This window comes from Dermacentor silvarum, chromosome 2 (assembly GCF_013339745.2).
Source record: "Dermacentor silvarum isolate Dsil-2018 chromosome 2, BIME_Dsil_1.4, whole genome shotgun sequence".
In the NCBI taxonomy this organism is placed as follows: domain Eukaryota; kingdom Metazoa; phylum Arthropoda; class Arachnida; order Ixodida; family Ixodidae; genus Dermacentor; species Dermacentor silvarum.
The window spans coordinates 89,033,322-89,047,711 of record NC_051155.1 but is presented as its reverse complement, the minus strand read 5'-3'; the positions used below and the strand labels follow the sequence as shown (position 1 = coordinate 89,047,711).

The window sequence follows — 14,390 nt, the reverse complement described above, 5'->3', positions numbered from 1 at the left end:
AGGAGACGGTGGGTGTGCACTGCAGCCAGTTGGCGCAGGGCATGCTGGGACTGCTGATGCTGTGCCCCCAGGAGGTGGCACACCTGCGCAAGGAACTGCTCATCGCTGCCCGCCACATCCTGGCCACTGACCTGCGCAACAGCTGAGTGACCTCTCTACTCGCAAGCTAGGACGGTTAACTTTTTCGAGCATCGTTTCTTGCTTAAAAAAAGAAGAAGAAGAAGAAGGAAGTCTGTGAAACTGCGCTGCTGGAAGCTGCTACGCCATTCGTGTCATTTTGTGCCACACAGAATTTCTCGACCAGTGCTGCTGCACAGTGCGAACTGCGTCACCCGTAATTGGTTGTGCCTAGATGCATCAGTATTGAAAGCTTGGGGCGGAGGTACTATAACCACTGGGTGACCAGTCCTGTCGAGAGTTGCAGTACAACTTACTAGCTGATGACAAATAGCTGCGGCACAATTTATTCAGGAGACTGAAAATGATGCACTGTATTTGCACGAATATGATGGGAACTGAGAAGTTTAGTGACTTGACATATGAAACAATATGGAGTTTTAGGAACTGTATGCCAAAGTGTCCTTGTATACCCAAAACTTATGCCCTGCTTGCATTCTTTCGCACGCCCGGCAGTTTGCAACCTAACCTTGGTGTGCAGAACCTAAAGCTCCCTAATACAGTGAACTCTCACTTGAGTGAACTTGAAGGGACCCAAGGAAATAATTCACTTAACTGAAAGTTCGCTAAACTGAATATATATTCACTGCAGTATGTAGCGGCGTAGGGCACAGCAGACATCGAGTCAAATGTTTGAAATGCAATTTATGGAGTTATGGTTTATGGAGCATAACGGTTACATTGCTGCCTATCTCATTTTGAAAAAAATTCAATTTTCATTATCACTGGTGCTCTTAAAGCCCAAGTAACGAAGCTGCCCAGAGAGTATGCTTTTGTGCATTTCCTCTGGCAGAGCTTGTTGCTGAGGCATGAAGTCGCGCAACTTTCCAAGGCATCCTACAGCCTCAACTAGAGTTACAGGATTTGAATCTGCCTCTGCCATTGCATCTTCCTCGTCGGGCTCTTTTTCTTTAGGACGAACACTGGAAACAATTTCCAGATCTGATAGTTCAGCACAGGTAATGAGCTCACTGTCGCACTGCACGTAGTCTTCAAACGAAGTGTTGATGTCAACATGTGATGTTGCGCCTCCGCCACTGGAGAGGCGATTTGGGGCAGCGGGCATTGGCTACGCCAACACTGCTCAGCGCAAAACTTTGTTGAACTGATTTAAAAAATGAGCTCGGGTCCACTGATTGGTCCACTGAGTGGTTCAACTGAAATATTTGCTATTCAGAAATTCATTTAACTGAAAGGTTTTTGCATGGAATGCATAGGAAAACCACCGGGGATGTTCTAAAAGTTTGTTATTCTGAAATATTCGTTAAACCGACGTTTGTACAACTGAGAGTTTACTGTATTACGTTAACAAGTGATGCGTAATTTATTTGTAGCCATGGACTTGAAATAGGGCCTCTCAGCTGATTGCAGTCACCAACCTGGTACTGTGACACGTGGTTGTGTAGGACCACCTGCACATGTGGTGACGCCTGTGCAGGCGTTCTTTGCATGTAACGATCACAGTAACAGATCACCCATTGCACTGTGCTAAGACACATTAACAGGGATGCTCTGCATGGCACATATTGCACAAAAATCAAAATGAAATGCAAACCTGAATTTAATATGAAGTTTAATTTTGGTGTGGCAGAAAGGGGAAAAAAAGTATTATCTGTGCAAAATACGACCAACCAACACTTGCTTCAATAATCGTGCGTTTTAATGCTGTGCTGCCCGCTCATTTACCTTCAGTTTCCTTAAAGATGTTTGTCAGAGAGGTTCACTTGGAGGTAGTACTACAGTGTAGACCACTCATAGCGTAGGTTGCCGGAGTTGAGAATATCTGCACTATAAGTGGTACCGCACTATAACCAAAACAACTATTTTATTGCAATAATGGACACTCCAGGCGCATTTCTGCTGTCGCTGTCACTGTGCTCTAGGTTCCGTATTCGCTTACTAAATAAATAACAAGCACGGTGTGACGCGTGCACAAGCAAGCATGAACACTTCTCACTCGTTGACCGCAGAAACTAACTGTCAAAACGCAGGAGCGACGCGTGGCAAGCGAATTGACCTTCGTGATAGCATGCCTCTCGCTTCGACGCGACCTATAAGCGGCGAAAAGATGGCGCGCGGCGGACTTTCCCCGTTGCAGATTGCTTTCAAGATAGGGCCAAGGCTATCGTATCGCTGAGTGGATCGTCGCAGCTACATCCTGCTTCGGTCCACTGAAACCGTTTTGCATTGCTTTGCTGGCGAAAATCCTCTCCTTCTGTTTGCGCCAGTCCCGAGCGCAAGTGTCGGATTCTCCGAACGCCCGTGATGCGGCCCGATTTCCGTCCGTCTCCGCACACATGATCACTTTTCTTTTAAATGCTGCATCATGATGAACTCAGTACTTCATGCTGATAGAGCAGACGCAGAGAATGTGAAGACGGGTGGTAGACTATTGCCTAAGCACGTGTACTGCAGCACATGGAGGAAGCTACGGTAGCTAGGCTTGAAAGTAGCTAGGCTCAACGCGCGTGTGAGGTGGCCATTTTGAAATGCTGACGGCTATATGGTAATGCAGATTTAAGGTCGTACTCGATTCTAATGCGCACGCAATTTTTGGACCTGTTTTATCGGAAAAAAAGTGCACGTTAGATTCGAGTAAATACGGTATTTGTGGCCTGAGGGGAATGTTTGCCGTCTAGGTTGACTGCCGAACTTCCAGGCAGCCGCACTGTAACCGGTATTTCGTGTTCCGCAACTGCACTATAAGCGATACGCGTATGCATAGAGTGCTATGGGAAAATTAACAAGATTCTGAAAAGACTGTATTATATCCGGTCCACCACTATAAGCGGTTACGTTATAAGTGGTCTATACTGTAGTGTGTTGTGCTGTCCAGAGAGTTTGGCATTTCGTACTTCCTAAGGAGAAAACACGACAGCTGTTCCTACGTAACAAGAAGCCAATGCGGCTCATAAAAACCGCTAATCCAATGTATATTGGCCTTGATCTATGCTGGTGCGATGCCTTTCTGAATAGTGATCTCCATCGTGGTTTGCTACTGTAGCTTGATGTCCACTGCAAAATGCAAAGAGCATTACTGCTCATTTTCAAGGGAATCTCTTTTTTTGGGGGGACCTTAAATGGGCTCTGCAACCATTTTATACCTGCTGAGTTTTGCGTCACAATGCATTCGTTGTGTTATCCCGAGGTGAATTCAAAAAGAATGACAAAAATTGATCAGTTACTCAACTTACAAATTCAAAATAAAAGCAGATGGCAGAAAGAGGCATACCGTTTCACAGTTCACTCACCCAGCGAGGACTTAGGCTGCTTGCAATCGAAATGCGGCTTACATCCTGCACTGGTCGGAAGCTTTCTTCCAATTGTGGCGTTCCCACCTCAAGCCAGCCAACTGGAACCGGATATGGTGGCGCCATCTAGCCAAGGCACCTGCAAATGCACCCTCTCACACTCAGCAAATTTTTTAAATAGCCTTCGAAATGTTGTCAAAAATGTACGGAATGAACTTTACACGCTGTTCATATGTACGTGCTACATTTCAATGCTTACTATTACATCATGTTTTGACTGTAGACCATTGGAAAATCCACTAGTGTCAGTGGCAATTGAAATTAATTTGTATTGCACATGTGTGTCCTCTTCGTAGCTAAAAAAAAAGCATAAAACTTAAATAAAGTTTCTAATTTTGATGTCGTCATTGTATGGTGCAGCATAAAGATCTACAATGTATTCCTAATGCCCTAGCCAATCAAAACGAACAGCGTAAGTCGCGTACCTTTGCCTCTCATCCACTGCCGAAAATTGATGTATGATGCTGCAGTCGACGCAGAAACAGGAGAAAATTAAAATATCAAATGCTCCGATTTTGTCAACTTCACTGGGGCTGTTGGCATCGCCAAGTACTACAGTAAGCAAAAGTGAAATAAAAATGGCATGCGTAAATTGGGGCGCGGGCCCCTTTAATAACCTGTCATCTGGTTGCACGCGAAAAGTGGTTCTTTTTGTCGCTGCTAGCCTCGGCTGTTCCCTTCTCCGTTGCACTGATGCAGATGCTGGTAAATTTGGCAGCCAATATCGCATTCTTCTTGCTGTGTCCTGTGGTGCTTCCATCATGTGGCCCATTAATGGGGAAACAGGACAATGATTGGGTGGCCCCCTCGAGCAGTCCTGAGCAATAATGCGAAGAGACGCAGAAATTTTACGGCAGGATATGAACAACCTTGTCCATTTGTCAACAATTGTTCGAGAGAGGGGTGGGCTGCAGATATGCAGGTGAATATGTAAATAAAGAAACTACAGTAAAATGGTCTGTGCCGTGCTTGCTTTGTGTACTTTAGAAGGTTGTTATTGGCATCGGCGTTGCCAAGGGTTTGCAGAAGTTTTTCAATGGTGTCCTTGTGCTTTACTTTTGCCTTGCAGAGTTTGTTGGCTGTATGGAGCAGCTTTTCGATGAGAACATCCTCATTGGGTCAGGCTGGACAGCGTACGAGTCACTGCGGTAAGTTCAATGGCCACCCAATTTTTTTTGTCTACGCCTTTTCTGGCTTTCCAAACCTCCTCTCACGGTGAGAGGCTGTTTTGGTATTGTAAGTGGGTAATTTACTAACGATTTGTTTTTATCTCTAGTGCCCTTTTAATGTGGTGCACAGCTGATGGGGGGGAATGTTTGTTGGGGAGCCGTATTGCGGCTGGTCTGTAAATGTTGAAAGGACGCTCTAACGGGCCTGCTGGGTTATTACGTGCAGGCCCCTGGCGTACAGCACCCTGGCTGACCTGGTGCACCACGTCAGGCAGCACCTGCCACTGAACAACCTGTCGTCAGCGGTGGCTGTGTTCTCGCGAAACGTCCATGACGAGTCTCTGCCGGCCTCCATCCAGACCATGTCTTGCAAGCTCCTTCTGAACCTGGTCGAGTGCATCCGCACCCGGTCTGATCAAGAGAATGGAAACGTACGCAGTCTCGACTTCACTCTTTATTTTGCAGGGATCCTCGAAGGACCAGTGCCGTCATTGCCTGCGTCTTTGTAGTATAGTGAACGAAAAAGAATTGTGTGGTTGCTTGCGCTGGCGTCTTAGCTGGGATCGAATTAACCGAAACATTGAATTAGCCCGAGTTGAAGTAATGGAAGTCTACTGTACTAACTAACCCTCATTTTCATACTGGTTTAACCGCTATACTTGCAGCTTGTGCAGATGTTAGATGCTCTAGTGATTTGCACAGTAAAGTCTTACCACCATATTCACAAACCAAACTTATACTTAAGACATAAGTACTGATCGACCCTAAAGGTGGTTAAAGAACCTACCTTCTATTTAAGTCATACTTTTGTCACAATTAAGTATTGACAAGTTGAGTGGCTGCAAAGGTAGCCTTGTAGCTACTTTACCCGTACCATCACCCGTACTTTTCACAAGCAGAATGGCCAACTATGACAACACATTCGAGGCTGTAAAAAAAAAAGAATAAACAGACAGAACACACGAGACTCCAGAACAGAAAAATAAGATGCAAAACACACATGTGAGGCACATTAGTTTAGGGAGGCACACGCGACACTGACAGAATGAGTAAGTACTATAGTTGACCGGCACAGTAAAGCGGCGGCTACCAGTTGTGGCAAGACAAAAAACAATAAATCAGCAAAATTAGCCAACACAACTGCGCTTCGTTATGCATTTGTTTCTTTCAGAAGGCTGCAACATTTACTTTCAATTTTGCGCCGAGGTTGCGCTCATTTTTTTGTGCTTCTGTTTATGACCGAAGAATTAAAACTTTTCTGGCCTCGTTCCCTTCATGCTTGCTTAACCAGAAAAGTGATACTTTCATAAGTGGGTCTGAAGTGGAGTTCTTGAAAGTTAACTCGAACTTTACAACATTTTCAGATGAGAAGCCTTGCCACGTTAGAAAGTGCTTTTTCATGCATTTGGCCCTTGTGCTTTTTGGTGATGATAAATAGACTTCAACAGTATGCTGTTTTTTTTATCTTTTTTTTCTTAAGCCCTGGGTTTCTTAAGTTCGGAATGTAGGTACTCTTAAAACTTCATTATTTTCTGTTTGTGTTACTTGATTGTTTAGACCTTCACTTTGGTATCTCGATGTGCCGAGTTAAAGTGTGTGTTATTTTTCTTGTGCAATATGCAGTCCTTGAGCTATCTCGATTTCCATGTTTTTTGGGAGTTCCATGAATTAGTTCGGAGGTGGCATAACCGCCAAACTGTAAGTACTAAGAAAAAGATTTTTATACCAAGAGCATTTTGAATATGCGTATTGTGAACTAAAGCAAAAATGAAAGTTCTAGGCCAATTAGGATGACAGTTACATGGCTAAGTTTTTTGGCATAATATTTCTTTCTACTCTATGGTAAAGTCTATTTTTTTGCAATACTAATAATCACAAACAGTTTTGTAATTCTGTTCTCTAAGCAGTATAATAAAGCACAACCAGACTCCAAATTTTTAGCAACATTGTTTAGTGTCTGGGTAGGATTTTATTTACCATGCTGAGAAGGTGTTGTGGTGCCCCTTTGAGTAAACAGAGGCACTTGTTCGACAATGTGTGCATATTGCAGGGGCGTGAGCTGCTGATTCGCATGCTGGAGGTGTTTGTGCTCAAGTTCAAGACAATAGCCAAGTGCCAGCTACCTGTGCTCATGCAGAAAAGGTGAGAAGAGGGCCAGCAGGCTTTTGTGCTAGTGTGAGGATGTTTCTTCTTTGGGAAGACGTTCATATGCCCATGGCTTCTGTGGTAGCACAATTGATGCTTTCAGGTGGGGCTTGCTGCCCTCTAATTGTGGCTGTAGGGGGTCATTCAGCAGAACTGCATTAATGTGTATCTGACAAAAACGTGGCAATCACACCATATAAACTGGAATAAAGGTCGAGGGTATTACAGGTCGACCCCTTACATTGAAGTGCAAAAAAAAAGTGCAAAAAGAAAAATTGCTGAAACATGTTTATTTTCACAGCTGCATCACTTATCCAACATCAAAGCTGCAGTCTCAATCATATGTACAGTGAAATCTCAATATAACAAACTTCGGGGGACCACAGGAAATTGTTTGTTATTCTGAAAGGTTGCTTAGTGAAATCCCCAAAATCAATCATTCCGCCCGCTAAACCATCAGTGCATCAGTTGTCACTATACTGTATAAAGCTTTCGTCTCCTCCAAGAGTTTGTCTCTTGTCGCCAACCCAGAGTTGCAATAATAACCAGTACTGACCGAGGGCAGTTTGTTATGATGCATGCATCTAGCCTTCTCCTTAGCCTAAGGAGAGCCTTGTGAGGGAAGCCACAGCCTCATTGCTGACAATTCAAAAGTATTGATGCCAGCATTTCACAGAACAGGGCAGGTGCTGGTCATGTGATGGGCATATGATGGAAGCATAGGGTTACCTGATGCTGTATTTTTTCATCTCGGTAATAGATCGGACACTCATGTGTTCCCGTGCCGGCCCGTGCAGGCACAGCCCTTTTATGTTCCATCAAGCCACAGGATGTTTCTGAACTCTGAGTCATGCTAATAAGTACTACGTAATACATATACAGTATAGACCACTTATAGCGTAACCGCTTATAGTGCAGGACCGGATATAGTGCGGTCTTTTCAGACTCCCGTTAATTTTCCCATAGCACTCAATGTATACACGTATCGCTTAGTTGCGGGAAACGAAATACCGGTTACAGTGCGGCTGCCCGGGAGTACGAAAGTCAGCGGAGACGGCGAACGCTCCCCTCAAACGGGCGCCCTAAGGAGTGCTCGAGGAAGAAAGAGAGACAAAGTGGAGGAGAAGGGCACGTGGTGCGAACGAACAGCCAGTGAGGCTGAAACCGGAACCTTGAGTGCGTGAAAATATCACGGCGCGCATAGCGAGCGAGGGCCACGAAATTGCCAACGCCGGCCAAGGATCGCTTCACGATAACGGCAGTAAACGAAACTTCAGGGAGGGAACGGGCGGCGCCGGGACACGGCACAGCGAAGGGCGCATGCGGAGATCGTGGAATGTGAGGGAGGAGGGCGGCAGGATAGCGGATTTCGCCTCGGCAACTCCGCCGCTTCGGTGGCTTCCCTCGCCCTCCCTCGTAGCTCCCTCACTTTCGACTGTCACCGTGTGCGCCCGCAGGCACCACCGCTCCAGCCGGCCCGGCGCCAGCTCCCCTAAGTTTTGTTTTCTGCCGTTATGAGGAAGCGGGCGTTTGCCGGCGTGGGCAGCTTCGTTGGCCGGCCTGGGACAGCGCCGCTGCTTCCCTCTGCGTCGTAGCTGCAGCGTGCAAGGTCAACACGTGACTAAAAAGTAGAGGAAGCATAAAGGAGAAAGAAGGGTTCACTGCCATTTTTTACGCGTGGCTACGGTAGCGTGGCTGAGACGTCGGCACGTACACGCATGTTCCGGCACAACGCAGAATCGGTGACCTTGCCATTTGAGAGAGGGTGAAATTTCCGCCGTGTTTTTATTATTTTTTTTTTTGTTCGCGCGCGGCATTGGGGGGTCTCTCCTAAGCTTTTACTCTATGGCGGTGCTGGAGCAATGCCGGTCGGAGGTGCCGCCGCGTGATTTGGTTCGAATTAACGAGATTCGACTGTAAATTGAATGCAAACGTTCTAGCCGCATTCCTCGACTGTCGGATACGCGTGGCGGCTCGGTGCACATGTTTTGTATATGTGCGGGCCTTGAAAATTGTTGCTTTGGTTATAGTGCGGTACCGCTTATAGTGCGGATATTCGCGACTCCGGCGACTTCCGTTATAAGCGGTCTACACTGTACTAAAGAAAGCTGTTAGAAAATGAGCCACAGAGGAAACTTAGTCCGCGCTAGGGACTTGATCAGCTCTAATCATCTATGGCAGCCTGCAGTGCATTCCTTCATAAGATACAACACCTGCGCTGTCCATCTCCACCACATCCCATCCTGCATTGAAGCTTGGAGGAATCTGCTAGGCTTACCATGACTCTTGTCTCAGTCAGGGGCTGCACTGTACCTAGGCACAACAGCCTGACAAGAAGTGCAAATATCTTGCTGCCGTGAAAAGTGCGATAAAATGGATGCACTGGTTTGGACGGAAAGTTGTTACAATAGTCCTACCTTCCTAGCCCTTGGCGGGCTGTTTGAGCCGGTTCGCCTTATCTCGCTGAACCTGTTTACAGCCGGCAGCAGGGCCCGCCGTCGGAGGCGAACAGGGAGGACAGTGCCCGTGCGAGTCTCCAGTTTTCTGCCTCCCTGGCGGACCTGAAGGAGGAGAAGGTAGGCGGGCCTTTCTTTTTTCTCCTTTGCACTGCGGTCAAACGGCAGGTGATCACTGAGCTGCTCGACTTTAAATCTTGCATTTCACGGGATTTACAAGGAATACTCATGAGTGACATTGTTGTCTGCTTTCGTGTTTACTCTACGTACCCGGTTGCAGTTCTGGCAACAGCACCTTTAGCACCTTGTTGCTCTACCATGCAGAAAAATCAAACGGGGTACTGAAGGAAGGTCCCATGCAATCCACTTCTAACGACATTTGTGAAGTCTAAAAATATAATCATCATAATCATTTCGGGCCTGAACCTACATTTGGCCCTTGGTAACATTTTTCTACGTCCTTTAGAACACATCACCTTAATAGTAAAGGTTTCTAGAGAGCAGAACCTGCAAAATAATGAAGTTATGTCAAAGTTCATGCATGTGCCCGCTAGTTAAAATGCGCAATCAATGCTACCCTGTGCGACAGCCACATCACTCTCGTTACCTTCAAGCTGTGAGTTGAAGTCGCACAATGAGATGTTACGGTTTTGGGGAATTGCATGCTTCTAAAGCCTTTGTGGTCTGCTGTAGGTCTTCACATAGTTCAACCAGAAGGGTTTTTATGTGTGTCTGTGTTCCAGTATGGACATAAGTGAAAACTACGCTGAGAAAGAATTGCCAACCTCAATTCTTGACTTTATAAATCAACTATGGAAATCGATGCACCAGTCACAAATCTGGCAAATGAAGTCCATAGAATTAAGCTTGATTTTGCAGCATATTGTATTGCATCTAATTGCTTCATTTAAGCTGGTAGTCTTTTGGACTAAGTGAAAAAATCATTTGGCAGTCACGTTGCTGATAGAAAAAGCACTGTCGAGCTGTTGAAACCGGATAGCTGGTCGCTGCAAAACTTGTAGTGGTCGTACATCTTTAGGAGAGAAACCGGCAACCGTACATTCCTGTCATAATTCCTCTGGTTGGAGCACTGCATTGTTGTTAGCATGGCTGGACTCAGTTCTCCGGTGTCTGTAAACTGTGAAGGCAGCCCAAGAGGTGTAGATGTTACGGCCACTGTTTATCAGATGAGCCTGCCAGCATTGGTAGGAATTGATAGTGCCAGGTGGCTGTCAGAGCTACATTATGTCTCACCTATCCCATGCAATGCAGTGAAGGCTAGGGCTCATGTTAGTCAATCATTAAAGAGAGCCCATTGTGCATTTTGAGAAAGGAGGAGGGCTCACCCATTGCGTGCTGCTGATCTTTCCGTGAAGCTTCAGTTCGGTCGTGCGGAGGACAATCAGGCAGACAATGTAGGATTCCCGATTCTGACCTCTACCAAGGATGCTGTATTTCACTGAGTTGGCGAGATAGCATACGGGTTTGATGGCTGAGCGTGTTCTAACTGCATGCTGGTCTTGCGTGGCAGTCGCAGCCACACTGCAGTTGAGGCTCACAGTGTCACAGGCTCATTTCCTAGTGTTGCATTGTGCTGCTGTCACGAGCAGTAAGCCCACGATGTGTGAGTAGCCTATGCTGGTGTCACTTGTCATGGAATCATCGTGCAGGTGGAAGAAGCCTGCTCAGTGTAAATCTTTTCCTTTCCCACCTCCCGCTTTTTCCATATGCAGAGCAACAGCTACACGGTGGCCGACTGTCGGAGCCTGGTGAAGACGTTGGTGTGCGGCGTCAAGACCATCACCTGGGGAATTGGCACGTGTAAGATGCCCGGTGGTGAGTGCGCACCAGCATTCCCGCTCCCAGGACATGCACTAGCGCTGGGGGAGGGAAGTAGCCTCTGAACCGAGACCCCGGCTGTCTTGTCGTTCACTGCTGCACAGAAGGCGGGGGGCCACTCCTTTAACGACGTTTGAGCCATGTGCTAGAATGATCACTTTTTTTATGAAGATGTTGTAGTGGACATTACATTTCTGATGCCCATCCTGTCAGTGCACTCTGCATCAGTCAGAGGCCAATGTGCCTTCTCGTAGATTTATTTTGTGATGTCTGCTTCTGTTGCTAGTCAGTCATTGTGCACTGAGGTAATTGTTCTTGAAAGTGATTGTTCTAGGATGCGGTCCCTGGTCGTCCCCTTCCTCTGTCCGGCACCTGGGTATCTGGCGTCAGTCAAAAAGAAAGTCCCGGGCACCAGTCTGCGCGGGCGACCATAATTCGACTCATGGCCGGCTGGTTTGTCCTGGCTTGTGTCCCCGTGCTGTGCTGAAAGTGCGTATGGCAGAAAAGTTACATTGGGCCACTCAAGAAGCTCCTCATTGCCTCCGTTAAAGTGAAAAATTTCCCCTACTTGGCTTTGGGAATGATTTGTTTTCGCAGCGTGCCATAGATTTCTTTGGGCAGTGCTAGGATATGCTGCTGGAACCGCGTAAGGAAATTTCTGGCATGCTCTCTACAGGAACACTGTGCAAGGTGTATATATTGGCCAAAAGGAGAGCTCAATAAATGTGCAATCAAAGTCCTTCAATGTTTTTTTGTCACGAAACTTCGCCGTGACAGTGTGGGAGAAGCTTACACACTGCAAAAAGCTGCTGCACTGTGCCGCCGCTGCTTGCAAAAGGGCATCCTTTAGGAGCAAAGCGCAGTTGAAGCCACTGCAAGTATTTATGAGCTCTTTGCTAATGTTATTGTTTTCCACGATAAGAGCAGAGTTCTGGTGCTGCGTGAATGTATTCACACCTACGAGTGACAATTTGATGCAAATTTTGTGTGCCAGAGTGCCGTTTCGGCTACAGAGGCATACCTGAAAAGGCCTCATAGTTTTGTTTTCCAACTTCTCGAGAGCAGCATTAGAAATGGAAGTGAACCATACCGTCAACTGGGGTTTCAGCTTCAGTTCCAAGCGTGTGCACACGTGTGCAAAACACTTCAATGCCACAGATGACATTCATGCGGATAATTTCACGATAAATGGTGACACCGTAAAAGAAATGGCAACTCCGTAGAAGTCACTGTTTGAGCCTAACGCCATTCCATGCATTCATTATGTCCTCCGAACTAGTTAATGAAGCGAAAGCTGGGATCACTGACACTTTGACTGCCACTGAAGTGGCGTCGTGAGCTTTTGTGCACAAATAAAGAGCCCCTAGTTGTGGCGATGTCAGCTGCAGCCCTGTCGATTGTGACAGCAATGGGTTCTCTGTGGCTACGGCAGCATGGTTTCAGCTGCTGCCGTAGCTGCTGTGTAGCTACCAACCAGCGCAGGGCAAAGATTAAAAATAGGAAAGTTCTAAACCAACCGGCGACGCTCGATTCAGTTACAACTGCTGTATTAACTCAAGTTTGTTTATTAGGAATGTTTGCAACAAAAATTTCATGCTAAAAATGATGTCGCACAGCTGAACAAATTATGTGCACAGAATAGTGCAATTTTCTATTTTTTGTCGATCTCCAAGATCAGCCTCCACCAAGAACACACACCAAGCTACCGTTTCAGTGATGTTTGTGAAGCACTGAAATGTTTCCACTTGCTGCTGACTGAGAGCAACCAATGGCTTACTGTCTTAAAAAATTTTCTGTTGCACACAGAGTCCTACAATTATTGAAGTTGGGGCTCTTTGGCCATCATTTACCTGTGCGCCGTTAATCCATATATCATCATAAAATATTCAAAGACCCTTATAGCAATGGAAAGAGCTTGCGATAGTATAATAGCAGATGACGTTGACAATGTTTATGAGCACATAGACATTGCCAGAGAGCTTGACACCGGCAGTTGACACTGCCACTGTCAACTGTCAACATGGGCCGCCCGCTTGGTCAGCAACCTAGGCTCGGCCCGTGTGACGTTTTGGTGGTCACACCATTTTCGGCGAGTGTGAGGCCAACAGCCAGCCGATATGCATTGATGTGCACCGTCTTTCGGCATGTTAATCGTTAAAGGTGGCATCAACAAGGGCATGTGGCTGAGCGCGTACGCGAACCAGGTGCCATGTATTGCAGATCACATGCCTGTGGGGCAAACCGACAGAGTTGATCACATCAGTCTGTGCCCAGTGTGGGTTATCAGGAGATCTGCGGAGTTTTGAAGACGCGACCAACTACCACCTATAACACGTGGCATAGTTACGTTGAAGCGAGGGACAGCACCAAACGTTTGCTTTGGGGCAAGCACGTGCGCTGCCAGCTTCTGGCGCTCTCCATCCCACCAGCGTTGTGACGGCAAGTGCTTGCAGTCATCGAGCGAACTCTGTTCATGGGTTTTTAGGCGCATTACACCATGCTTTAGCTAGTAAGCAGATGTTTACTTCAACTTACACTGCCTGTGAAACTGTGAGCCCAACTTCAATTAATAGTCGAATGCATTGCAATCTCCATCAATGCTACGCCTTTCGGACAAAACTGTCACCTCTTTTAATGACTTTGGCTCGTACGTTTTCCCGGATACAGTAAAATCTCGTTACAAGGGACATGGTTACTGAGAGACACTTGGTTATAAGAGACATTTGAAAATGGTTTGGTTGGTTTTCCTATGTTCGTCATGTTAACTACATCGCATACAAGAGACATGATTACAAGCGACACACTGTTACTAAGGACAACTTTTTAGGTCCCTAGAGTAAGTTCTTCACTATTTAGAAGAGACACAACCCAGACACGGATCTTCCATCCAACCCAGGATGGAAGGATGGAAGATCCTATGGAAAACTTAGGCCTATGGAAGCTTAGGCCTGCATCCAAGAGACCACAGACGTTCCAGAATCTTTCGAGGAGTTCGTGTCTGCAGATGTGGACCCCGTGTGCTCCGAAGAGCTTACTGATCTTGCAATCCTCGCGCAGGTAAATGGTGCATGTGCCCTAGAAGATGAATCATAGGAGGAGGACAACGACGAAGACATTGCAGGGCAGAATAGTGTCAGCAGTTGAGGCTGATGAACATTAAAAGCACTTCAAAGGTATTGTGAGCAACAGGAAGGCTTGTAAAGTTAAGTGCTTTACCTCCAGAAGTTTGGAAGGGAGCTAATACAATCTGCAGTAACTAAAGAACAAACTACTATGAATGACTTCAAGCCATC

The 14,390-nt window shown here is 46.4% G+C and overlaps 1 protein-coding gene across 1 annotated transcript in view; it reads left to right on the top strand.

The window, feature by feature from the left end:
- Positions 1-14,390, top strand: part of LOC119440211 (transformation/transcription domain-associated protein-like) — a 233,828-nt gene that overhangs the window by 43,805 nt on the left and 175,633 nt on the right. Inside the window, 6 exon segments of the mRNA XM_049661446.1 lie at positions 3-141; positions 4,558-4,636; positions 4,884-5,088; positions 6,708-6,799; positions 9,282-9,378; positions 10,992-11,094. Coding sequence (XP_049517403.1) covers positions 3-141; positions 4,558-4,636; positions 4,884-5,088; positions 6,708-6,799; positions 9,282-9,378; positions 10,992-11,094 — 715 coding nt within the window.